General features: G+C 44.5%; 2 protein-coding genes and 1 long non-coding RNA gene across 4 annotated transcripts; 2 read left to right on the top strand and 1 right to left on the bottom strand.

The window, feature by feature from the left end:
• The first annotated feature begins 495 nt into the window (after positions 1 to 495).
• Positions 496 to 3,531, top strand: LOC121544235. Its single transcript, XR_005996071.2, has 3 exons — positions 496 to 690; positions 3,067 to 3,139; positions 3,235 to 3,531. It is a non-coding gene; the product is annotated as an uncharacterized LOC121544235 (long non-coding RNA).
• A 2,572-nt stretch (positions 3,532 to 6,103) lies between these two features.
• On the bottom strand, positions 6,104 to 17,302 carry oip5 (opa interacting protein 5). Its single transcript, XM_041854495.2, has 5 exons — positions 17,031 to 17,302; positions 9,592 to 9,658; positions 8,981 to 9,103; positions 8,765 to 8,846; positions 6,104 to 8,453 (listed from the first exon to the last, which is right to left on the bottom strand). The coding sequence occupies exons 1-5, from the start codon at positions 17,212 to 17,214 to the stop codon at positions 8,355 to 8,357; spliced, it is 555 nt and encodes a 184-aa protein (XP_041710429.1). The 5' UTR covers positions 17,215 to 17,302; the 3' UTR covers positions 6,104 to 8,354.
• Positions 17,303 to 17,468: 166 nt separating this feature from the next.
• Positions 17,469 to 27,049, top strand: nusap1 (nucleolar and spindle associated protein 1). Of its 2 annotated transcripts, none has more exons than XM_041854494.2 (12): positions 17,469 to 17,664; positions 17,848 to 17,919; positions 18,109 to 18,306; positions 18,533 to 18,704; positions 18,882 to 18,977; positions 19,079 to 19,191; positions 19,354 to 19,404; positions 19,586 to 19,782; positions 20,050 to 20,213; positions 21,143 to 21,259; positions 21,381 to 21,498; positions 26,379 to 27,049. In XM_041854494.2, the coding sequence occupies exons 1-12, from the start codon at positions 17,587 to 17,589 to the stop codon at positions 26,464 to 26,466; spliced, it is 1,464 nt and encodes a 487-aa protein (XP_041710428.2). In that variant the 5' UTR covers positions 17,469 to 17,586; the 3' UTR covers positions 26,467 to 27,049. The 2 variants fall into 2 exon arrangements, with proteins under 2 accessions (XP_041710428.2, XP_041710426.2); XM_041854492.2 differs by having other exon boundaries at positions 18,106 to 18,306.
• Positions 27,050 to 27,291: the final 242 nt, after the last annotated feature.

Here is a 27,291-nt window from a genome sequence, read left to right as displayed (position 1 = left end):
GGGCGGGCTTTAGGATTTGAGTGACATGTTTTCTGCGCATCTCAGTAGAAAGCTGGCAGTCACCTATGCCAGAGATATTAGGAGATTGGAGGAGATTGTTTATTTCACTTTCTTTGGCAATGTAAACATATGTGTCCCATGCCAATAAAGCCCTTTGAATTGAATTGATAGGAATTCATTAGGCAATGAATGGTTGAACGTAAAACGCCCCACGCAGCAGACTTGTCGACCAATCGCGTTCCCGTTATCATGCTGCGTCACGCAATCCCTTTTCAAAGTCAGGGTCAGTCGAGAAACGTGCCTATTTCCCTCGAAAGTACGTAATGTCACCATCCCGGAGCTATACAGTATCACAGACAGCAAGTTAAATATCTCACATGTTTTAAAATATTTGTAATGTTGTACTTCTTGTTGACAAAATTCATGCTAATGTTAGGTTTTTGAGCTAGCGCCCAATTGACTCCTTGTCCCAGAATCGCCCAGAATGCACCGCGTGGCCCATTGCGGTAGCATTGAGCAACGTACACAATAGCGTTAATACGATTCCAATGGAGTTTCCCATCTCAAAAGTATATCTGCCCATGCAAGAGTAAAAATGGCGTAGAACGGTGGAGACCCGTTCAACGACCGACGGACAACACCCGGGACATTAGCGGTTACTGATGATTTTGGTGGCTTGGAATGCTTTCAGTGAGTACTTTAATGAGGAATATAATATTTAGACGTAGCTATGGGTGGTTGGATGAGCAGTTTTTGCGAGATGAGCACTTAGCCCTTTGTTTACTTGTGTAGCCGCGACAAAGCTAGCAGCGAACTAAACTCTACTCCATAGTGAAGGAAGTTTATGATTAACTTCACCAACGGAGTGACGCCAAGACCAGTCTTTGTGGAATCTAGCTCCGACTACATCGATTCGCCCAAGGTCAATACTTTAACAAATGTAAATGACCGTATGAACCGCCCACCTTGTACCTATGTTTGTCCTCTGTAGTTTACATTTTAGTCATTTAGCAGACGCTCTTATCCAGAGCGACTTACATGAACAATTAGGGTTAAGTGCCTTGCTCAAGGGCACATCGACAGATTTTTCACCTAGTCGGCTCGGGAATTGGAAGCAGCGACCTTTCGGTTACTGGCACAACGTTCTTAACCACTAAGCCACCTGCGTGCCTTACTTTGTTTGCTGAAATCCATTCTTTTTTATTTTTATTTATAATAAACGTTAATTAAATACCATACCACTGGCGAATGTGCATAAAGATGGCAGAATTCATATGACGTCATTGTTTAAAGTCAGTGGATAGTGTTAAAACAATGGTGCGTGACACTTTTCACAATCTACACTGAACAAAAATCTAAACGCAACCATTTAAAAGATTTTACTGAGTTACAGTTCATATATATAAGGAAATAAGTAAACCGAAATGAATTCATTTGGCCCTAATCTATGGATTTCACATGACTGGGAATACAGATATGCATCTTGTTGGTCACAGATACCTTTTTTTTTTTTTTTAAGTAGGGGCCTGGATCAGAAAACCAGTCAGTATCTGGTGTGACCACCATTTGCCTCATGCAGCGCGAAACATCTCCTTCGCATTGAGTTGATCAGGCTGTTGATTGTGGCCTGTGGAATGTTGTCCCACTCCTCTTCAATGGCTGTGCAAAGTTTCTGGATATTGGCGGGAACTGGAACACTCAGTCAATACACGTCCATCCAGAGCATCATAAACATGCTCAGTGGGTGACATGTCTGGTGGTTATGCAGGCCATGGAAGAACTGGGACATTTTCAGCTTCCAGGAATTGTGTACAGATCCTTGTGACATGGGGCCGTGCATTATCATGCTGAAACATGAGGTGATGGCGGCGGATGAATGGCACGACAATGGGCCTCAGGACCTCGTCACAGTATCTCTGTGCATTCAAATTGCCATTGATAAAATGCAATTGTGTTCGTTGTCCGTAGCTTATGCCTGCCCATACCATAAACCTACCGCCACCATCGAGCACTCTGTTCACAACGTTGACATCAGCAAACCGCTCGCCCACACGACTCCATACACGCTGTCAGCCATCTGCCCGGTACAGTTGAAACCGGGATTCATCCATGAAGAGCACACTTCTCCAGCGTGCAATTGGCCATCGAAGGTGAGCATTTGCCCACTGAAGTCGGTTACGACGCCGAACTGCAGTCAGGTCAAGACCCTGGTGAGGACTACGAGCACGCAGATGAGCTTCCCTGAGACGGTTTCTGACAGTTTGTGCAGAAATTCTTCGGTTGTGCAAACCCACAGTTTCATCAGCTGTCCAGGTGGCTGGTCTCAGACGAACCCGCAAGTGAAGAAGCCGGATGTGGAGGTCCTGGGCTAGCGTGGTTACACATGGTGTGCGGTTGTGAAGCCGGTTGGACGTACTACCAAATTCTCTAAAATAACGTTGGAGGCGGCTTATGATAGAGAAATTAACATTAGATTCTCTGGCAACAGCTCTGGTGGACATTCCTGCAGTCAGCATGCCAATTGCACACTCCCTCAACTTGAGACATCTGTGGCGTTGTGTTGTGTGACAAAACTGCACATTCTAGTGGCCTTTTATTGTCCCCAGCACAAGGTGCACCTGTGTAATGATCATGCTGTTTAATCAGCTTCTTGATATGCCACACCTGTCAGGTGGATGGATTATCTTGGCAAAGGAGAAATGTTCACTAACAGGGATGTAAACAAATGTGTATGTAAAATACGGAGGACAGACAAAGGTACAAGGTGGGCGTTTCATAATTTTCATAAGGTATTGATCTTGGGCGAATCGATTTAGTCAGCGCTAGGTTCCACAAAGCCTGGTCTCGGTGCCACTCCATTGGTGGAGTTTAGTCCGCTAATAGCTAGCAACTCAACATCTGTAGCAATAATGATTGGTTGCCGTTGTATTACTGCTTTACTATGGGCATGTCACGGGTTTCTACATCTGTTTTCCATAATAGATCATTTGGATGACATAATTAAATAGCAAGCTCATTTCCTCGCTACGTTTTTTTAAATTGGGTATTATGTTTGTCCATCCACAGTCTGCCTCTCCAGCTTCTAGACAAGATCATCTCTGACTGTGCAACATCCGAACATGTCCATCATTTGACAAAGGTCAGTCCTTTTTAAGCCATCATAAACCATAATGGCATGTAGCTAGCTATGTGCTTTTCAGTTACTATTCTCACGGTTCTCAAATCCCAAAACAGATGCAAACTAAATGACTGCCAGGTGTGGGGAAACTGTCCTGCGGACCACAGGAGTTAGGATAACACCGACCAACTGTCAAGCTCAGCTGTTGAAACCAGAGATGGATCAAGGTCTGTGTCAACATCAATGGATCGAGATATCAACCTCCGCCATTCTTCAGTAAAGAGTGGACCGCTCCGGGGATGTGTGGGTTACAGGAGAGACTGGGTACCACAACCCAGATCTGTCTGTCTCCTCTTTCCTCACCGAGCTGTCTGTCTGTCTCCTCACCGAGCTGTCTGTCTCCTCACCTAGCTGTCTGTCTCCTCACCTAGCTGTCTGTCTCCTCCCTGAGCTAGCTGTCTGTCTCCTCACCGAGCTAGCTGTCTGTCTCCTCACCGAGCTAGCTGTCTGTCTCCTCACCTAGCTGTCTGTCTCCTCACCGAGCTGTCTGTCTCCTCACCTAGCTGTCTGTCTCCTAACCTAGCTGTCTGTCTCCTCACCTAGCTGTCTGTCTCCTCTCCTCACCGAGCTGTCTGTCTCCTCTCTCCTCTCCTCACCGAGCTGTCTTTCTCCTCTCTCCTCTCCTCACCGAGCTGTCTGTCTCCTCTCTCCTCACCGAGCTGTCTGTCTCCTCACCGAGCTGTCTTTCTCCTCTCTCCTCTCCTCACCGAGCTGTCTGTCTCCTCTCTCCTCACCGAGCTGTCTGTCTCCTCTCTCCTCACCGAGCTGTCTGTCTCCTCACCGAGCTGTCTGTCTCCTCACCGAGCTGTCTGTCTCCTCTCTCCTCACCGAGCTGTCTGTCTCCTCTCTCCTCACCGAGCTGTCTGTCTCCTCTCCACCACTCCTTATAGCCAACAATGATGATAACTGTAAGGTCAGGGCCCGTATCCACAAAGGTCAGGGCCCGTATCCACAAAGGTCAGGGCCCGTATCCACAAAGGTCAGGGCCCGTATCCACAAAGGTCAGGGCCCGTATCCACAAAGGTCAGGGCCCGTATCCACAAAGGTCAGGGCCCGTATCCACAAAGGTCAGGGCCCGTATCCACAAAGGTCAGGGCCCGTATCCACAAAGGTCAGGGCCCGTATCCACAAAGGTCAGGGCCCGTATCCACAAAGGTCAGGGCCCGTATCCACAAAGGTCAGGGCCCGTATCCACAAAGGTCAGGGCCCGTATCCACAAAGGTCAGGGGTCGTATCCACAAAGCGTCTCAAAGTAGGAGTGCTGATCTAGCATCAGTTTAGACTTTTGGATCATAATGAATAAGATTGTATAGACAGATCCTAGACAGATCCTAGACAGATCCTAGACAGATCCTAGACAGATCCTAGACAGATCCTAGACAGATCCTAGACAGATCCTAGACAGATCCTAGATCACCACTCCTTGTGGCCAATAATGATGATATCTGTAAAGTTTGATCCTATTCCTTTCATAACTAGGGGTCAAACAGGAATTGTGTAGTTTTACTGCCCAGTTTGACCCCTGCTCTACTGCTGTCTGAACAAAGGCAATTTGCCATTTATAATGAATTTATCTAGGTATAGACCTAGATGTACTGGGATCAGTGGTTTGTTGTTTTTCTGAATGCCCTATCCCCAACCTTCACAAATGGAGTAGAACTTAGAAGACATTGCAAACTGTAGCAAAGATCTTGTGTAGCTGCCTAATCTCGCATGCCAGACATTACAGAGTAAAGTTTGTCTAAATATTATGCAATATTCTGAGACACTTGTCTGGCTGTGTGAGATTTTAGATTAATAGCCCCCCTCGTGACAGTTGGTCTATGGTTGAAAGATGGAAATATCGCTCTACCTCATTGATATGTTTCGCACCGTGACAGTTGGTGCTTTTCTACATGATAGAACAGGGTCGAGACCAACAGCAGAACTCTAATCCTGGGACATGATTAACATGCGTTCCCTTAGACTTCACGCCATTGGGCTCCCGAGTGGCGCAGCGGTCTAAGGCACTGCATCTCAGTGCTTGAGGCGTCACTACAGACCCCCCCCCCTGGTTCGATTCCAGGCTGTATCACAACCGGCCGTGATTGGGAGTCCCATAGGGCGGCGCACAATTGGCCCAGCGTCGTCCGGGTTTGGCCGGTGTAGGCCTTAATTGTAAATAAGAATTTGTTCTTAACTGACTTGCCTGGTTAAATAAGAAATAAAATAAATATGAAGTACGTACCATAAAACATACTGTACCAAAATTCACAGGACACGATTTATACCCCCCCCTTTCCAGAATTATTTCGATAACCTTATCAGAGGGTGTGTGAATGGTACAAACCTTGTCTGTCTCCTCTCTCCTCACCGAGTTAGGTCCAGTCAGTGTGTGTTGTGCCCCAGTTAACGTTTTGATTTGATTATGACCTGTTTTGGTTGCAACATTTGTGTTCCGCCACCCTTCCTTCCGGGATAATGTGCAATATGGTATCTCATTACCTGTCATGTTTATCTAATATGTATATTGTATGAACAAGTGACAAGTTGTTTTGAAAACAACAAAATCACCAACGTCTTCCATTTAAGGTCTTCATATGCATTAGCTTTTATATAGAGGGATTGTGGTGCCAAGGTTATAACTAGCTGTGCATGAAAGGTAGCTAGTGATGCTTGCTTACTATGGGATGTAGAGAGGGTTGTGGGTTCGATTCCCACGGGGGGCCAGTATGAAAAAAATAAAATAATAATGTAAGTCACTCTGGATAAGAGCGTCTGCTAAAATGTAAAATGTACTAATGAGAATTCTAGAGAAATTGATTTCTATAAACAGACAGAACGTGTTTGGCTACTAACTGGGAGATTTGAATTGAGAGATCGATTGAATTGTTAATATCTATTCAGACCGAGATGATGTATAATTATATATAGTATCTATTCTAAACTATATGCGTTCTATATAATTAACACTTAAGAATCGACATCATTGTCAGTAGTCATTGACCAATAAAATAGTCTGTAATAGCAGAATACTGTAATGTATCGGTAGAGTGATACCTCAGTCTGGAATGCAAACCGTTTTTTTTTTTGTTCAGAATATAGTAAAAAGCAAGTATTTGATTAGACATTTTTTAAAAGCAATAACAATTCTGCATGATTTGTGTATTTTGAGGGTATTTTATCTATTGTAATCTGTTTTTTAAAGGAATTTTTAGGATATTAGTAGCTATAATCAACGTTTTGGGAAGAGTATTGAATATACTCTGCTTTAGAATACAGAATGTTCCAAGTAAGAATGTTTTGGGACTCTGCTTTAGAATACAGTATGTTCCAAGTAAGAACGTTTTGGGACTCTGCTTTAGAATACAGTATGTTCCAAGTAAGAACGTTTTGGGACTCTGCTTTAGAATACAGTATGTTCCAAGTAAGAATGTTTTGGGACTCTGCTTTAGAATACAGTATGTTCCAAGTAAGAACGTTTTGGGACTCTGCTTTAGAATACAGTATGTTCCAAGTAAGAACGTTTTGGGACTCTACTTTAGAATACAGTATGTTCCAAGTAAGAACCACCCAACCGGACATAAAGGTACCACATTGAAAACAAAAGGCTGAATTTTTGGATTGGCAAAACAGCCTGTATTCTGGGGAAACTCTGTTCCGGCTTGCATCCTAAACGGGACCAGTGCTCTACTTTTGGGCTCTGGGAGAAAGAAAGAAAAAAGTAGTGCACTTTTTATACGGAATAGGGTGCCATTTGTCAGATTCATACAATAGCGTTCTGTAAGAACCACTGATTTTAGTTGGCCTATTGTAATGCCTTGTTTTACATTCTGTTTCCTTGTTCCACCATTGTCCAGATCAAACTATCATGTATTTATGTATACATGGGGATTATACCTCCTGTCCTGATAACTGAAAGCAATAGATGCCTCAAGGAGAACACTGTAAAGCATTTATCACTACCTGTCTTGAATACTGTGTTCTAAAACTCATTTTAATGCTACATAATGTGGCGATGGTCAGGATCAGAAGATTTTTTAGAATCTGTCATTTTAAACGGCATGAATGTGTGAAAAGATTATGCATGATTAAAGTAAAAGTAATACATTTTGTATTGCATGCAATAATCGACTTTAATTTGTGTTGCTCAATAGAGCTATGCTTCTGGATAAGAGCGTCTGCTAAATGACGTAAATGTAAAATGTACTGAAAGGTTGATATTGTACCTCCTATGATATAAGTTGTCTTGACATGTCTTGAATAACAGGGATGGTTGTTGACATTACAGTGAGCACATTGTAACCACCTGTTCTCCTGTTCTGATCCAAATTACTTTTGATGTACAATGTTAATTATAGTACAACTAGACTGGATTTCAGGCTATTATTTATTTCACACCGTTATGGCAGAAAGACTGTATTGATCAACTCGTAAACAACCGAATGAGTGTACTGTGCTTTGTGGTTTAACTATGCACTCCAGAGAGAGGACGCCCTGGGCATGCTAGAACAAGCCTCTTTTTCTGGTTTGGTATTTAACTGAAGAATCTGCAATAAAAAAAAAAAAAGCAGCATGGTGCCAATAGCACGAACGACCGGACTGGTTTCAGTGCGTGATTGCAACTTCCTCTTCGTCCAAATCTCGTAAAAGGTGAAGTCTGAACTCTTCAGTGCACAGATAAAGGGAAAAGTGTGTCTGTCCTTAGTCCCTGGGCAAGAGATGTCAACCGACACTCCAGGATAGCAAACATTTATTATAGCGCAGGGCTTTACAAAGATGCAACATGGTCATAGAAGTATGCAATTGAGACGTTTATTGGTTTACATAAGTTTTAATATCTGAACACACACACACACACAAGGTGCCATGTCACATTAGTAAACATTTATAAAGTATAGTTTAGCATAAACTGAGGCAAACACATCGAACAGTAGAATACGAGGTAGCTACTTTTGAACATTATCTCAAGGAGGGAACTCCCATTTTCACTCTAAAATTGTCAATTTTGGTGGAACAGCACACCCACACATAGGAACGTCCTCTTATTTAGTCAAATTATTCTGAGGTTGTTTTTTGGCATGATGGCACAACCAGACTGGTAACCAGGCTACAAAAAGGCACTTCAAAAACAGAGAACACGGAACAAGAGAATAAAGTCCAGTTGATGGAGGGTTGTCGTGTGGGATCAGCTTGACTACTGGACAGACGAGGTGGCGTCATTCGTGCGGGTGTCGTCCATCACGGCTGACACATTGTCAAGGTTACTTTCCACTTCCTGGATCAGTTGCGTCAGCTGGCAGGAAGAACGGACGAGACAGGGCCAGGGTTGGGGTCAATTTGAATCGCAGGCAGTTAATTCAGGAAGTTATTAGAATTTTCAGTTTATTGAGATTATCTTTTTTTTTTTCTCTACCCAATTACAGAATTGAAATTGCAGTTTTATTTCCTGAATTGAACCCAACCCTGAAGGAAATCTTTCACTGGAATTAGCATTAGTTCAAAATAGCATTCATGGCTAGAGGCTAAACATGATTTGACTACTATCGTGGAAATATGATGGGTGTCAACGTGCAGAGTAAAGAAGAACGCAAGTTGTCTTCTTACCTCACTTATACCTTCTCCTAGTGGTGTTACACCAAAGTTGAGTGTAGAGGCTTTCACCATTTGGCCACTGCTGAAAATGTAACTAAACATGGTGGGGGAAGAAATAAACAAATATATTCTGACAGCTATCCCTGTCATATGGCAGGTAAACCAACGATGACTAGCGTTGGTAACACAAAAAAAAAAAAAAAAAAGGTAACCGTGCTTCCTACTTACCAGTACATTTTGTCTTTCTTGAGGAGAAAGAGGTTGCGCAGAGCAGACAGGTGCTGTGGTGTTGAGTGGAGGACAACCCCCATGCGACAGACACAGCCGGAGCAACGGAGAGTGTTGTACACACTAACATGGGGGGAAGGGTTTGATGACATCTGAAATATCTTCTAGACGGGGCCACACACACACACACAGTTTACAAAACATTAAGAACTCCTGCTCTTTCCATGACAGGCTGACCAGGTGAAAGATATGATCCCTTATTGAACGGGGGTATGGTAGTAGGAGCCAGGCGCACCGGTTTGTGTCAAGAACTGCAACGCTGCTGGGTTTTTCCACACTCAACAGTTTCCCGGGTGTCTCAAGAATGGTCCACCACCCAAAGGACATCCAGCCAACTTGACACAACTGTGGGAATGCATTGGAGTCGACATGGTGCCAGCATCCCTGTGGAATGGTTTTGACACCTTGTAGACTCCATCCCCTGACGAATTGAGGCTGTTCTGAGGGCCAAAAGGGTGGTGGGGGGGGTGCAACTCAATATTAGGAAGGTGTTCCTAATGTTTGGTATACTCGGTGTGTATTTGTAGTAAAACATTGCACATTGATCATACCATGCACCGAACCGACCATCCAAGCTCCACTCCCGTTCACCATTGATGGTCACATCTTGGGTTACCTCTGAAAAGAGATGACATCATTACAAAAGCTTTATCCCAAGTGCATCCCATCCTCTATCCATACTGCCTCTGCCAAGAGGTCGGGACTTTAATGGCACAGGTCAGGATGTAACCACAGGGTGGCTGGTTCAAGCCCCAGTGCCCACTCAAGCCATTTCATCTAAAATCGCTACATTGGTGGCAAAGGTAGGATTATCCATGAGGTCTCAGGCTGTTGATGAAATGTGTTTATGTTCAAATTGATGGGGTTTGTGTGCTCCTCTTCACGACCAATGATGTATATAAACCCTGGATTGCTGATGCTATTTATTGGCCATTGAGAGGCTTTGAAGCCACCGGTCGGCCATATTGGCACTCCCCAGTAGGAGCAGTCCTCCATAGGTATGAATGGAATTCTACAGTATTTCAATTAAAATGTTTGAAGGACAAAATGACATGTATTTAAGTATTTTTGCTGATAAAAAAATAATAATTGTGACCGCGCTACAGATGGCCGTATCGGTCCGCTAATACAGGACTAGTAAAGTCCCATTCATTACTTTCGTGCTTTTATTTGGATTTTCTATCCGATTTTTCTGGGAGCGCTGCAGCACGGTCAGCACCCGTACTTCCTCACCTCATTTTCTAACTTTGCTACGGGCACAGCCAAACAATGGAAGTCATGGATTCGACTTCTGCTTTTACTTCCCGTGGCAAACTTGCCACAGTAAATTATTTGAAGGAGTCAAAGTCAAGTAAACAAGTAGGAAGTGTAATTTTATATTAATATAAATTCAAGTTCGCTAACGTTAGCTAGACCTACTAGTAGGCTAGTTCCGTTGTGATAATAACGTTAGTTGTGTTCGTGTCCAGTGGCGTGTATTCATGGATGCCAAATATTTAGTGTCTTATGTATTTCATAATTGTCATTCATTTCGCAAGAGGCTGAACGTATCTCACTGCAGAAAGCATCCGAGCGAGCGAAACAGCGCCCCCTCTCTGTCTCTGTATTTGTAGGCCATCTATCTGATGCTGTCTGGTCCAAAGGAGTTTGACATTGTTTGCGCCCGTAGCGTTGAATGCAAGGGAAGCCAGCGAGCATTTGGCCTCGCTTGATAAAAAGAAAAGTATAAAATAATAGCCAATCAGCTTTGAGCTAAACTGTGAATGGTCCTGATGCACTAAAAAAGTGTCAAGGGAAGCCATTTTGGATTTAGCGTCACTCCTATCAAATCGCGTCAAGAGCATACCTCATTGACAGATTTTTTTTATTGGCCCTTTCCTAAATTAGCCATGGATGGAGATAGGGATTTGGACTTGTGGTTTTACTTAATTCTCTGTACTGGCCAATGATTATAATGGCGCTCCTGATCCAACCATTAATGAATACATTGTGCCCCATGGACTGAGAGGATGGTAGTTCAATATACGGTATAACTAGATGTACAAGGCTAATGCTTGCTAGCTAACATTGCCCATGAAAGGAAGTTAGGCTAGCGAGCAAGAATTTTAGCCAGGTTGCCTAGGACAACAAAAAATAAAAGCGTGTACTGTATGACAGAGTTGTAGACCGTTTCGTCAACATGAACGAGAGGAGGATGGCGTTTCTCTACAAGTAGGGTGAGTCGACATGTTTTTCTACTTGAATGAACGCACGCGCACACACACAAATCAAAACCATGGACAGCCACATCATATTTAGCTTACGTTGATTGGACTAAATAGTTTTTGTTATCTTTTAGTTGTCACTGTACATCTTATTTGAAGTTGTAATGGGGCAGGAATAGTGGCGGCAGCTCCTGTTTTCTCTGCGACCTGCGGTAACTCTCCGTGGTTCTAAAATCAATAGTTGTCCAGTGGTCTGAAAACATGAACTTGCTTGACCATGCTGTAGGTCACGTAACTGTTTGTTACATGCAATAAGGCCTACGCTTCATGTACCTCACCAGATAGCGGTTGCTCTCCGGTTTTGTGATGAAACAAAAAGGTGTGTCTTCTTATTGTCTCGGCCTTTAGGCCTATATATCACAGTCGCAAGGCACATGAACTAACAGGTTATAGAGCAAACAACGCAATTATCACGACACATAAACTACATGACCATAAGTATGTGGACACCTGGTCGTCGAACATCTCATTCCAAAATCATGGGCATTAATATGGAGTTGGTCGTATGAAAATGTATGCACTCCCTAACTGTATGTCGCTCTGGATAAGAGCATCTGCTAAAATGACTAAAATGTAAAATGTAAATGTCCCCCCCTTTGCTGCTATAACAGCCTCCACTCTTCTGGGAAGGCTTTCCACTAGATGTTGGAACATTGCTGCGGGGACTTGCTTCCATTCAGCCACAAGAGCATTAGTGAGGTCGGACACTGATGTTGGGCGATTAGGCCTGGCTCGCAGTCGGCGTCCCAATTCATCCCAAAGGTGTTCGATGGGGTTGAGGTCAGGGCTCTGTGCAGGCCAGTCAAGTTCTTCCATACCTATCTCGACAAACCATTTCTGTATGAACCTCGCTTTGTGCACGGGGGTATTGTCATGCTGAAACAGGAAAAGGCCTTCCCCAAACTGTTGCCACAAAGTGGGAAGCACAGAATCATCTAGAATGTATGCTGTAGTGTTAAGATTTCCCTTCACTGAAACTAAGGGGCCAAGCCCGAACCATGAAAAACAGCCCCAGACCATTATTCCTCCTCCACCAAACTTTACAGTTGTCACTATGCATTGGGGCAGGTAGCGTTCTCCTGGCATCCGCCAAACCCAGATTGGTCCGTCGGACTGCCAGATGGTGAAGCGTGATTCATCACTCCAGAGAACGCGTTTTCACTGCTCCAGAGTCCAATGGCGGCAAGCTTTACACCACTCCAGCCGACACTTGGCACTGCGCAGGGTGATCCTAGGCTTGTGTGTGGCTGCTCGGCCATGGAAACCCATTTCATGAAGCTGCCGACGAACAGTTCTTGTACTGACGTTACTTCCAGAGGCAGTTTGGAACTCGGTAGTGATTGTTGCAACCGAGGACAGACGATTTTTTATGCACTACATGCTTCAGCACTCGGCGGTCCCGTTCTGTGAGCTTGTGTGGCCTACCACTTCGATGCTGAGCCGTTGTTGCTCCTAGACGTTTCCACTTCACAATAACAACCCTTACAGTTGACCGGGGCAGATCTAGCAGGGCAGAAATTTGACGAACTGACTTGTTGGAAAGGTGGCATCCTATGACGGTGCCACGTTGAAAGTCAATGAGCTCTTCATTAAAGCCATTCTACTGCCAATGTTTGTCTATGGAGATTGCATGGCGGTGTGCTCGATTTTTGTACACCTGTCAGCAACGGGTGTGGCTGAAATAGCCGAATCCACTAATTTGAAAGGGTGTCCACATATGTTTTTTTTTAAATTTTATCTGGCTTCCCCAGTAATTTTACCCGTAGTACATTTACATAATTTAGCAGTTGACACACTACTGGTTGTGTCAAGAGTTAACAGGCCTAGCTTTGCAGACAAGAAAAATAATTATATCTACAACACAGCGAGTACACAATATCAAGTGAGTACACAATATCAAGTGAGTACACAATATCAAGTGAGTACACAATTATTGTCCATAAGCTTTAAAGGCCCTCTCCTTTTCTCCCTATACACCAAGTCACTTGGCTCTGTCATATCCTCACATGGCCTCTCCTATCATTGCTACGCTGACGATACACAACTAATCTTCTCCTTTCCCCCTTCTGATAACCAGGTGGCGAATCGCATCTCTGCATGTCTGGCAGACATATCAGTATGGATGACGGATCACCACCTCAAGCTGAACCCTGGCAAGACGGAGCTGCTCTTCCTCCCGGGGAAGGACTGCCCGTTCCATGATCTCGCCATCACGGTTGACAACTCCGCTGTGTCCTCCTCCCAGAGTGCGAAGAGCCTAGGCGTGACCCTGGACAACACCCTGTCGTTCTCCGCCAACATCAAGGCGGTGACCCGCTCCTGCAGGTTCATGCTCTACAACATTCGGAGAGTACGACCCTGCCTTACACAGGAAGCGGCACAGGTCCTAATCCAGGCACTTGTCATCTCCCGTCTGGACTACTGCAACTCGCTGTTGGCTGGCCTCCCTGCCTGTGCCATTAAACCCCTACAACTCATCCAGAATGCCGCAGCCCGTCTGGTGTTCAACCTTCCCAAGTTCTCTCACGTCACCCCTCCTCCGCACACTCCACTGGCTTCCAGTTGAAGCTCGCATCCGCTACAAGACCATGGTGCTTGCCTATGGAGCAGTGAGGGGAACGGCACCTCTGTACCTTCGGGCTCTGATCAGTCCCTACACCCAAACGAGGGCATTGCGTTCATCCACCTCTGGCCTGCTGGCTCCCTTCCTCTGCGGAAGCACAGTTCCCGCTCAGCCCAGTCAAAACTGTTCGCTGCTCTGGCACCCCAATGGTGGAACAAGCTCCCTCACGACGCCAGGACAGCGGAGTCACTCACCACCTTCCGGAGGCATTTGAAACCCCACCTCTTTAAGGAATACCTGGGATAGGATAAAGTAATCCTTCTACCCCCCCCCAAAATTGTAAAGTGGTTATCCCACTGGCTATAGGGTGAACGCACCAATTGGTGAGTCGCTCTGGATAAGAGCGTCTGCTAAATGACGTAAATGTGCCCTTGAGCAAGGCACTTAACCCTAATTGCTCCTGTAAGTCGCTCTGGATAAGAGCGTCTGCTAAATGACTAAAATGTAAAATGTAAAATGTTAAAATGCGGTGATGCAGGCTAATTTGAATAACCGCTCAAACATCCTGCTTCGTTTCATGCCGAAATAACTGAATAGGCCTACACCCTAGGCCTGATTTATGCAACCATTTGGATCAGTTTGAGACGACAGTGCATTCGAAAAGTATTCAGACCCCTTCACTTTTTCCGCATTTGGTTACGGCGTTACTCTAAAATTGATTAAATTATGTTTTTTCCTCATCAATCTACACAATACCCCATAATGACAAAGCGAAAACTGGTTTTTAGAAATGTTTGCAAATTTATAAAAAATAAAAAACAGTAATACCACATAAGTATTCAGACCCTTTGCTATGAGACTCGTTTCCATTGATCATCCTTGAGATGTTTGTACAACTTGATTGGAGTCCACCTATGGTAAATTCAATTGATTGGACATGATTTGGAAAGGCTCACACCGGTCTATATAAAAGGTCCCCTGTAGTCCCCTGTAGCTCAATTGGTAGAGCATGGCGCTTGCAATGCCAGGGTTGTGGGTTCGTTTCCCACGGGGGGCCAGTATGAAAATGTATGCACTCACTAACTGTAAGTCGCTCTGGACAAGCGCGTCTGCTAAATGACTAAAATGTTTTTGTTATATGTAAAAAGAAATGTCCCACAGTTGACAGTGCATGAAAAAAAAAATTATGCACTCACTAACTGTAAAGTCGCTCTGGATAAGAGTGCCTGCTAAATGACTAAAATGTAATGTCAGAGAAAAAAACCAAGCCATGAGGTCGAAGGAATTGCCCGTAGAGCTCCGAAACAGGATTGTGTCAAGGCACAGATCTGGGGAAGGGTACCAAAAAATGTCTGCAGCATTGAAAGGCCAAGAACATAGTGGCCTCCATCATTCTTAAATGGAAGAAGTTTGGAACCACCAAGACTCTTCCTAGAGCTGGCCACCCGGCCAAACTGAGCAATCGGGGAGAAGGGCCTTGGTCAGGGAGGTGACCAAGAACCCGATGGTCACACTGACAGAGCTCAAGAGTTCCTCTGTGGAGATGGGAGAACCTTCCAGAAGGACAACCATCTCTGCAGCACTCCACCAAATCAGGCCTGTATGTTAGAGTGGCCAGACGGAAGCCACTCCTCAGTAAAAAGCACATGACAGCCCGCTTGGAGTTTGCCAAAAGGCACCTAAAGGACTCTCAGACCATGAGAAACAAGATTCTCTGGTCTGATGAAACCAAGATTGAACTCTTTGGCCTGAATGCCAAGTGTCACATCTGGAGAAAACCTGGCACCATCCCTACGGTGAAGCATGTTGGTGGCAGTATCATGCTGTGGGGATGTTTTTCAGCTGCAGGGACTGGGAGACTAGTCAGGACCGAGGGAAAGATGAACGGAGCAAAGTACAGAGATATCCTTGATGAAAACCTGCTCCAGAGCGCTCAGGACCTTGGCGAAGGTTCACCTTCCAACAGGAGAACAACCCTAAGCACACAGTCAAGACAACGCAGGAGTGGCTTTGAGACAAGTTTCTGAATGTCCTTGAGTGGCCCAGCCAGAGCCCGGACTTGAACCCGATCTAACATCTCTGTAGAGACCTGAAAATAGCTGTGCAGCGACGCTCCTCATCCAACCTGACAGAGCTTGAGAGGATCTGCAGAGAAGAATGGGAGAAACTCCCCAAATACAGGTGTGCCAAGCTTGTAGCATCATACCCAAGAAAACTTGAGGCTGTAATCGCTGGTAAAGAAAGGTACATTAGCAGGCCACTCATATTATGTATTTTGTCAGGATGTAGCCCAGTGTTAAGATTGGACTATTGGAAAAGATGGGCTTCTCCTTTCCAACTACCCTGCCCGTTCTTAATGCTGTAGCCTATTTTACATCCAGCAAGCGTGCATCTCTCGTCTAATAGGCTAAAGAAAGTCGAAATAAGTGTCCAACAAGCTTTTGTAGTCTGGCTTTTCCTGGGCCTCTACAAGATTTAATTGGAATAGCCGTTGCAGTGGAGAGGCCAGGTGCGTAATTGCGCAACAGAACAAAGACAGACAGGCTCGACGTGTAGACTATAGCCTAAGTGAGAAGAGTATGCATATTAGGCCATAATTCACAAGCTCAATGTGATATTGTCCCTGGGTAGCAGCTCGAAAAGCTACCCTATTGTTTCAGTTATTTATTTAGGGACAAGAAATGTATCCTACCTAGGCTACAACCACACAATGTAATGATGAATGTTATTATTGTTATCAAGTGGGTACAAAACTTTAGTCTAGGCTGTAAACTGCAGTGAATAGCCTAAGTGATTTTGGCGTTTTGAATGTATATTCATTTCGAAATAACTGCATGCAGCCTGCCTGATTGGGCAACCATTTGGATCAGTTATGGGCTTTTTCACACGGCAGTTTAGCCTACAAGGTCCAGGCATATTAGCAGGCCAGTAATATCGTGTATTTTCTTCAGGATGTATCAGCTAGCAGAAAATGAAAATGAGGTGGATAACTTACAAAATATTTTGTTACACCGGTGAGGTAGTGCCAAGATGGCGGCACAGTGGCTTCAACATAGCGCCCCCAACAGTCATCTAGTGTGTATATAAATCATTGGTCACGATTTCTTGTTAGCAAAAACATTGAACACCTAATTAGCTATCTAGATGCAATGAAGTAACTCACCAAGACAAATGAGAGAGTTGACGGATGTCGCCTCTCCACAGACCCCTCGGGAATCAGCCCACACGGTGTTGCATTGTCCACAATGGAAAGTCACTGGATTCTCGACGATGGCTTGGTTCACTGACTCATTCTCCAGCTTTTGGTCATCTGTTTCGCAGGACAGAAATGACTCAAAATTATACATTTTTAAAATTGATTTTCTTTCAAATGTCACGTTGTTGTTCAACTTCAGTGATAACCGCTTCTGTTACTTTCAAGTGTCTTATGTGGTTCTTTTTTCCCGTTGTTTTATCGCCATCTAGCGGAGAACCTAGGTGCCAACGGGAATATTTGTTGATTGGTCGCAAGGTACTTCCGTATACATCTGCCAGCCAATCAAATGGCCTATACTCCAATTTTTTGAACCTCCGCATTTTAACGGTCAGGCGCGAAAGATACATTTAGTTGACTGTGTGTGTGTAGCGTTACTCGTTCAATAAACAGGAGCTGATTCATAAAACGAGTTCCAGTGGCACTGGCAAGCACATTGTTTTTTTATTAAGCTAAAACAAGAAAAATGGACTTGGATTCCATGAAGTATGCCGAATTGCGCAGTCTTGCCAAGGAGGTTGGGCTCAAATCCTCAAAACTGAAGGTAAATCGCTAACGATAGTTAAGAGTTATTGCATTGGGTTGTTTGTTTGTGTTGCGAGTGGTTAGTTAGTTAGTTACAATACCTAACGTTAACCAGATAGCTAGCTAACTAGCTATTATCCAGCTCGTTTGTGATGCAGTGTACCTTGCTAACTGTGTTCGACCTGTGTCCACTGCTACACAGGCTGATAAGCTTCTGAAGGCGCTCAAGGAGCATTTCCAGCAACAACAAACGCAGGAAGATGTTGCAGTGGACGTAAGTTCTGGCTTGAAGCTCCCTCCCTCTTCTGTTCAAATGATCACACTTCAACATGAAATGCTATGTATATTTTTGATTCCTCTTTAGCTTGCTTTGTTTCTTTATGTCTGTAGATAGATCTGTTTTGCAATGTAATTGTAATTATTGCTAGTAATAGCAAACCTCTGATGGTCGTGTATTTAGCAGGGAGTTGAGACTGGCGTTGATGCACAGGATAACACGGTTAACAGTAACTCAACCCAGGATGACAGCAATTCGGCACATGTTGATGAGCTTTCACCAAAACCTCCAGCTCAGGAGTTTGTGACCAAACGTCGTTGTAGAGGGCAACGGAAGACGAGGAAGGAGCCTGAAGATGAGGAGGCAGAGTGTGAGCCAGCCGAGGTATGGGACCACTAGGAAAATGAATGTATGCACTCACTATTGGAAGTCGCTTTGGATAAGTGCATCTGCTAAATGACTAAAATGTAAGAGGCGTGAGAAGACTTAGAGAAGTGTTTTAATGCACTGAAATAGCGCTGTGCATGTACCTCTGTCAACCAAAAAAAAATGCATTTTTTGCTTTACATTTATCGAGGAATAGCAAGCTAAACTAGTGTTTTCAATATAGGTTGTTAACAAGGTGACTGAATCCATCATCGGCAAAGGCAGTGCCAAGAGAAGGAGGGTGTCTGCCGTTAAGGATTCTGGGGTGGCTGTGCCACCATCAGTGGAAGGGTCACAGGACGCCAACGTTGAGACACAGCCTGACTCTGAACACAAAGTTGCAGCAGTGATGTTTGGTTAGTCTGGAAGACTCTAAAGGCCATGATGATTTTTTTTAGACTTATTTTTTTGCAGAAGTCTTATGTGGTTGTGTCCTTGTCCTTTTTTGTTTATGAAATAGGTGACTACATGAGCATCAACTCTGGGTTTTAATAATCTTATTATTGATCACGTTCTCATATTGCTTTGCACAGGAGAGGGACAGAAGGTGGTGAAACCAGTAGGAAAGATCCCTCGCCATGAGGGGCTCCTGAAGAGGACTAAACCAATGCTGAAGCCTACTACACCAAGTTAGTCATCTGAATTATATTTGCCGTAGCTACATGATCTAAAACATGTACAAACTCTCAGTTCTGTCATTTAAAATACTAATAACCACTTTCTATTTTAGACTTCAGAAAACTCCACGAGGAGCATTTCAAAAGGATGGAGTCAATTGATTCATACGTGGAAAGGAAGACCAAGCAAATGGGTTCGTTCAGAAATTCAGTGAATGAATTGAAGGTAATGAATTGTATATAACGTCATAGTGGAGATCGTTGGGATCTGGCCATGGTGTGGTTTTCATTTAAATATTAAGCCCAACAATGAAAAATTGTTTTATTGTAGTCATCATTTATACATTTTGCAAGTAGTTAACTATAAACACTCTCTTTTATTCTTCAGGTTCTTTCAGATAAGACTCTTTTGAAACCAACGGAAGGAAAAACTCAAGCAGTAAGTAGACTTTTTGGTTTCCATAGTTGTAAAAAGTGAAGTACTACAACCAATGAAACATTTTTCCTTTCAAATGTAAAACCAGATGGCTATTTTGAGAGGGATGATCCCAAAATCATCATCCCAAAACATCCCAAAATATGTTGATTGGTGTGGTCAATGTATTGATGTGTTTTTGCAGAGCTCAACCTCGAGCCGTGCCCCCCTGTTCAGCCCGGCATCCCAGAAACCAGCTACAGACAGACGCAGACTTACCCAGGTCTCTGCCAGCAAGCCTGCTACCGACAAACGCAGACTCTCGGCCAGAAAACACCCCCAGAAGGACACTGTTGTCCCATTCAGACCCACAGTCCTGTCTGCTCGCCGGATCAACGTTCGGTGAGACACTCAAACATTATTCGTCTGAGTATTCCTGAGTATTTTAGCAGTGCTGAAGCTTCTAGGTGTCTATGTTGATTTACCACTTCTGATTTAACATTCACATCATTACACAAGATGCACTGTCATGAGTTGCTAACTGGCTTAGTTCAGGTGACAACTATGTATTGACATTTCTTTGGGAAGGATTTAGCTACTTCTGAATACTATTGTCAGTTTGTGGAATGAAACTGTATATAGTCAGTCCAACTGTTGGTTTGTGTTCAGGTTCTCTCAGGCTACCCAGGATAATGAGCACAAGAGGTCCATGGTGAAGACGCCAGCACGCATGTCAACCCGCGTGGACCTCCTCACTCCTGGGAAAGAGACTAAAGTTGGAGGGAAACTTGAAGTCAACAAGACCTTTGTCCTCTCCAGCACAAAGACCCCAGGTAACTATACTGAACAAAAATATAAACACAACATGTAAAGTGCTGGTCCCATGTTTCATGAGCTGAAATAAAATATCCTAGAAATGTTCCATACACACAAAAAAGCGTATTTCTCTCAATTTTTTTGCAGAAATTTGTTTACATCCCTGTTAGTGAGCATTTCTCCTTTGCCAAGATAATCGATCCACCTGACAGGTGTGGCATATCAAAAAGCTGATTAAACAGCATAATTACACAGGTGCACCTTGTGCTGGGGACAATAAAATGCCACTCTAAAATGTGCAGTTTTGTCACGCAAACCACTGCCACAGATGTCTCAAGTTGAGGGAGCGTGCAATTGGCTTGCTGACTGCAGGAATGTCCACCAGAGCTGTTACCAGAGAATTGAATGTTCATTTCTCTACCATAAGCCGCCTCCATTGCTTTAGAGAATTTGGCAGTATGTAAAAATGTGGCAGTATGTCCAACCCGGCCTCACAACCGCAGACCACGTGTAACCACGCCAGCCCAGGACCTCCACATCCGGCTTCTTCACCTGCGGGATCGTCTGAGACCAACCACCCGCACAGCTGATGAAATTGAGGAGTATTTCTGTTTGTAATAAAGCCCTTTAGTGGGGAAAAACTCATTTTCATTGGCTGGGCCTGGCTCCTCAGTGGGTGGGCCTCTGCCCACCCAGGCCCGCCCATGGCTGTGCCTCTGCCCAGTCATATTAAATCCATAGATTAGGGCCAAATTAATTTATTTCAATTGACTGATTTCCTTATAGGAACTGTAACTCAGTAAAATCTTGAAATTGTTGCATGTTTTGTATTTCTGCCTAATATACATCCTGCTAAATGTAGATTAATTTAAGTAGTCTTTACTAGTTTTTTTCTATGCACTGAATGTATCCCTTACTGGCTTTTATTTTGCTTTATCTTATTCAGCGTTTGTGTTTAATGCAAACACCAGTGTTCTTTTTAACTCTCCTGAAACCAACAAGAAGGCCAACTTTGATCTGAAGGCCAGTCTCTCTAAACCTCTCTCCTATAAGCCTCATAAGGGTAAGATATGTCACCATTCAGATTCTGACTGTATACCAGCGCATTCAGCACGAGCCTGGTTGTCTGTAGGCTAATAAAAACATTTATTTTAGTGGTCATCGTTTCTGGTCTGCCTGTATAGGAAAGCTGAAGCCATTCGGAGTGACCAAAGAGAACACAGTGGACCAGTCCATGACCAGCCAGTCTATGACCGTTCCCTCCCACCAGAAGAACTACAAACAGCATCAGGTTCAGACAAGGTCAGTATCCGGAACAACCGGTTAAAAGTGGAGGGGGGGAAATGTATTGAATTCCTGGCTCTTTCTCAATTCACCTTTCCTTGATTCCTCAAAACATTATTGGAGAGGAATGTCTGAGAGAAGGGACTTTGGACCTTGTCCTCCATCCACAAGATGGCGCCGACAGACATGGCAGCTCTGCTTCTGGCTCATAAGCAACGTTTATTTTGTATGTTATTTCTTACATTATCAGCCCAGAACGTTTTTTGTTACATACAGCCGGAAATAACTTTTGGATATCAGAGCGGCGGTAACTCACCAGCGTTACGACCAGAAATACAACTTTCACGAATTGGATGCTTTGCATGACTTCTAGTCCGACACCATCTACCAGTGGGAGAAAAAAAACTCTAGACCCCCTTTACTCCACACACATAGATGCGTACAAAGCTCTCCCTCGCCCTTGATTTGGCAAATCTGACCATAATTATATCCTCCTGTTTTCTGCTTACGAGCAAAAACTAAAGTAGGAAGCACCAGTGACTCAGTCAATCAAGAAGTGGTCAGATGACGCAGATGCTAAGCTACAGGACTGTTTTGCTAGCACAGACTGGAATATGTTCCGGGATTCTTCCGATTGCATTGAGGAGTACACCACATCAGTCACTGGCTTCATCAATAAGTGCGTCGATGACGTCGTCCCCAGTGACCGTACGTACATACAGTGGGGAGAACAAGTATTTGATACACTGCTGATTTTGCAGGTTTTCCTACTTACAAAGCATGTAGAGGTCTGTAATTTTTTATCATAGGCACACTTCAACTGTGAGAGACGGAATCTAAAACAAAAATCCAGAAAATCACATTGTATGATTTTTAAGTATTTAATTAGCATTTTATTGCATGACATAAGTATTTGATACATCAGAAAAGCAGAACTTAATATTTGGTACAGAAACCTTTGTTTGCAATTACAGAGATCATACGTTTCCTGTAGGTCTTGACCAGGTTTGCACACACTGCAGCAGGGATTTTGGCCCACTCCTCCATACAGACCTTCTCCAGATCCTTCAGGTTTCGGGGCTGTCGCTGGGCAATACGGACTTTCAGCTCCCTCCAAAGATGTTCAATTGGGTTCAGGTCTGGAGACTGGCTAGGCCACTCCAGGACCTTGAGATGCTTCTTACGGAGCCATTCCTTAGTTGCCCTAGCTGTGTGTTTCGGGTTGTTGTCATGCTGGAAGACCCAGCCACGACCCATCTTCAATGCTCTTACTGAGGGAAGGAGGTTGTTGGCCAAGATCTCGCGATACATGGCCTCATCCATCCTCCCCTCAATACGGTGCAGTCGTCCTTTCCCCTTTGCAGAAAAGCATCCCCATAGAATGATGTTTCCACCTCCATGCTTCACAGTTGGGATGGTGTTCTTGGGGTTGTACTCATCCTTCTTCTTCCTCCAAACACGGCGAGTGGAGTTTAGACCAAAAAGCTCTATTTTTGTCTCATCAGACCACATGACCTTCTCCCATTCCTCCTCTGGATCATCCAGATGGTCATTGGCAAACTTCAGACGGGCCTGGACATGCGCTGGCTTGAGCAGGGAGACCTTGCGTGCGCTGCAGGATTTTAATCCATGACGGCGTAGTGTGTTACTAATGGTTTTCTTTGAGACTGTGGTCCCAGCTCTCTTCAGGTCATTGACCAGGTCCTGCCGTGTAGTTCTGGGCTGATCCCTCACCTTCCTCATGATCATTGATGCCCCACGTGGTGAGATCTTGCATGGATCCCCAGACCGAGGGTGATTGACCGTCATCTTGAACTTCTTCCATTTTCTAATAATTGCGCCAACAGTTGTTGCCTTCTCACCAAGCTGCTTGCCTATTGTCCTGTAGCCCATCCCAGCCTTGTGCAGATCTACAATTTTATCCCTGATGTCCTTACACAGCTCTCTGGTCTTGGCCATTGTGGGGAGGTTGGAGTCTGTTTGATTGAGTGTGTGGACAGGTGTCTTTTATACAGGTAACGAGTTCAAACAGGTGCAGTTAATACAGGTAATGAGTAGAGAACAGGAGGGCTTCTTAAAGAAAAACTAACAGGTCTGTGAGAGCCAGAATTCTAACTGGTTGGTAGGTGATCAAATACTTATGTCATGCAATAAAATGCAAATTAATTACTTAAAAATCATACAATGTGATTTTCTGGATTTTTGTTTTAGATTCCGTCTCTCACAGTTGAAGTGTACCTATGATAAAAATTACAGACCTCTACATGCTTTGTAAGTAGGAAAACCTGCAAAATTGGCAGTGTATCAAATACTTGTTCTCCCCACTGTACCCCAACCAGAAGCCATGGATTACAGGCAACATCCACACTGAGCTAAGCGGTAGAGCTGCCGCTTTCAAGGAGCGGGAGACTAACCCGGACGCTTATAAGAAATCTCGCTATGCCCTCCGACGTACCATCAAACAGGCAAAGCGTCAATACAGGACTAAGATTGAATCGTACTACACCGGCTCCGACGCTTGTCGGATGTGGCAGGGCTTGCAAACTATTACAGGCTACAAAGTTAAGCACAGCCACGAACTGCCCAGTGACACGAGACTACCAGACAAGCTAAATTACTTCAAAGCTCGCTTAGAGGCAAACAACACTGAAGCATGCATGAGAGCATCAGCTGTTCCGGATGACTGTGATCACACTCTCCGTAGCTGATGTGAGTAAGACCTTTTAAACAGGTCAACATTCACAAGGCCGCAGGGCCAGACGGATTACCAGGACGTGTACTCCGAGCAGGCGCTGACCAACTTGCAAGTGTCTTCACTGACATTTTCAACCTATCCCTGACTGAGTCTGTAATACCAACATGTTTCAAGCAGACCACCATATTCCCTGTGGCCAAGAACACCAAGGTAACCTGCCTAAATGACTGCCCTTTCCCACCTGGACAAAAGGAACACCTATGTGAGAATGCTATTCATTGACTACAGCTCAGCGTTCAACACCATAGTGCCCTCCAAGCTCATCACTAAACTAAGGACCCTGGGACTAAACACCTCCCTCTGCAACTGGATCCTGGACTTCCTGACCGGTCCTAGGGTCCTTAGCTTAGTGATGAGCTTTGAGGGCACTATGGTGTTGAACGCTGAGCTGTAGTCAATGAACAGCATTCTCACATAGGTGTTCCTTTTGTCCAGGTGGGAAAGGGCAGTGTGGTGTGCAATAGAGATTGCATCATCTGTGGATCTGTTGGGGCGGTATGCAAATTGGAGTCTTTCTAGGGTTTCTGGGATAATGGTGTTGTGAGCCATGACCAGCCTTTCAAAGCACTTCACGGCTACAGACGTGAGTGCTACGGGTCGGTTTATAGGGGATGTTGTTCCCACTGTGACTATTAAAACCTACCCAAACCAAAAACCGTGGCTAGATGGCCGCAGTCGCGCAAAACTGAAAGCGCAAACCACCGCATTTAAGCAAGGTGACTGGGAATATGGTCGAATAGAAACAGTCCTGTTATGCCCTCCGTAAGGCAATCAAACAGGCAAAACGTCAGTACAGAGACAAAGTGGAGTCGCAATTCAACGGCTCAGACACGAGACGTATGTGGCAGGGTCTACAGACAATCACGGACTACAAAGGGAAAACCAGCCACGTCGCGGACATTGACGTCTTGCTCCCGGACAAGCTAAACACCTTCACCGCTTTGAGGATAACACAGTGCCACAGACGTGGGCCAAGGACTGTGGGCTCTTGTTCTCTGTGGCCGACGTGAGCAAGACGTTTAAGCATGTTAATGCGTAGACCAGCTGGCTGGAATATTCTGACATATTCAATCTCTCCTTATCCCAGTCTGCTGTCCCCACTTGCTTCAAGATGTCCACCATTGTTCCTGTACCCAAGAAAGCAAAGGTAACTGAACTAAATGACTATTGCCCTGTAGCACTCACTTCTGTCATCATGAAGTGCTTTGAGAGACCATGACGAGACCGCCTACAGAGAGGAGGTGAGGGCCCTGGCGGAGTGGTGTCACGAAAATAACCTCTCCCTCAACAAAACGAAGGAGCTGATCGTGGACTTCAGGAGACAGCAGAGGGAGCACGCCCCTATCCACATTGACGGGACCGCAGTGGAGAAGGTAAAAGGCTTCAAGTTCCTCGGAGTATTGACAATCTGAAATGGTCCACCCACACACTGTGGTGAAGCAGGCACAACAGCGCCTCTTCAAACTCAGGAGGCTGAAGAAATTCGTCTTGGCCCAACTTTGACAGACACACAATTGAAAGCATCCTGTCGGGCTGTATCACCGCCTGGTACGGCAACTGCACCGCCCGCAACCGCAGGGCTCTCCAGAGGGTGGTGCGGTCTGCCATCGCATCACCGGGGGCAAACTGCCTGCCCTCTGGGACAACTACATCACCCGATGTTACTGGAAGGCCAAAAAGTTAAAAGGACATCAACCACCCGAGCCACAGCCTGTTCACCCCGCTATCATCCAGAAGGCGAGGTCAGTACAGGTGCATCAAAGCTGGGACCGAGAGACTGAAAAACAGCTTCTATCTCAAGGCCATCAGACTGTTAAATAGCCATCACTAATAATGTGAATATACTGTATGCTACTACTCCGACATTACTCATCCTAATATTTATATATTTCTTAATTCCATTCATTTACTTTTTTAGATGTGTGAATTGTTAGATACTACTGCACTGTTGGAGCCGGGAACACAAGCATTTCGCTACACCTGCAATAACATCTGCTAAATATGTGTATGTGACCAATAACATTTGATTTGATAAGGAGATGAGGAATCAAGGAAAGACTGAGATTGAGAGCCTCTGTTTTGAAACTTGTTTTCTCTCCGAATGGCTTGGATGTAAAACCTGTTGTTGTTGCTTTTATTCCAGGGAGGAAAGGAGGACAAAACAGACTGAAGTCAGGAAGCGTAAGAAAGAGAAGCTGCTTGGAGCCAGACGAGGCCTCGTCTTGACCTGATTATTCTACACTTTTACTCTTGTGAAGTTTAAACCGTGTTATTTCAGACCTGCTGATTTGATGCCTGTCCCCTTTTTGACGAAGAATAGTCCCACTTTCTCTACCTTTTTCCTCTGTTCTACTTTGACTTTCAGCTCCAACCTGTTTTATGATTGTTCGATTTTAGAAACACCTAACAACTTTTTTAATAAACGTTTTTTATTAACTTAGTATGGTACAAATCATGTTGAATCTTTTGTATACCAGTGTCATTGGTAGACATTTACATTACATTTTAGTCATTTAGCAGACGCCCTTATCCGGAGCGACTTAAAGTAGCGAGTGCGTACATTTTTGTACGTTTTTTTTTTATCTTCACCGTACTGGCCCCCCGTGGGAATCGAACCCACAACCCTGATGTTGTAAGCACCATGCTATACAACTGAGCCACACAGGACCATAGTCTAAAATGTTGTACAGTTTGGTCATATCTAATTCATGTGAATTGTATGTTGTTGTTTTTTTTAATACCATTTCGAACATAGCTCGTGTAAAGCCAATGTAAATACCGGTAGTAAAAAAAAAAAAATCATTTCCTAAAGTAGTGTAACGTTTCTTGTTGTTATTGAGGACTTGGTGGGTGATGCTTGTTGTCCTCGGTCTTCAGGGGTCCTCTTGTATACCTCGTATGCAGACTCCTCTGTGCGGCGATCGTTAGGTGGCTATGAAATCAATCTCCAGTTGAGACGGACCATCGGCCTTATCACTCAACATGATTCCAATGGTGTTGACTTAAGATCCAGGCATTAGAATAGAGTTAGCATAGAATCCTTTTGTCTGTTTACT

Source organism: Coregonus clupeaformis, chromosome 29, assembly GCF_020615455.1.
Source record: "Coregonus clupeaformis isolate EN_2021a chromosome 29, ASM2061545v1, whole genome shotgun sequence".
In the NCBI taxonomy this organism is placed as follows: Eukaryota; Metazoa; Chordata; class Actinopteri; order Salmoniformes; family Salmonidae; genus Coregonus; species Coregonus clupeaformis.
This window is presented reverse-complemented; position numbering and strand designations above follow the sequence as displayed.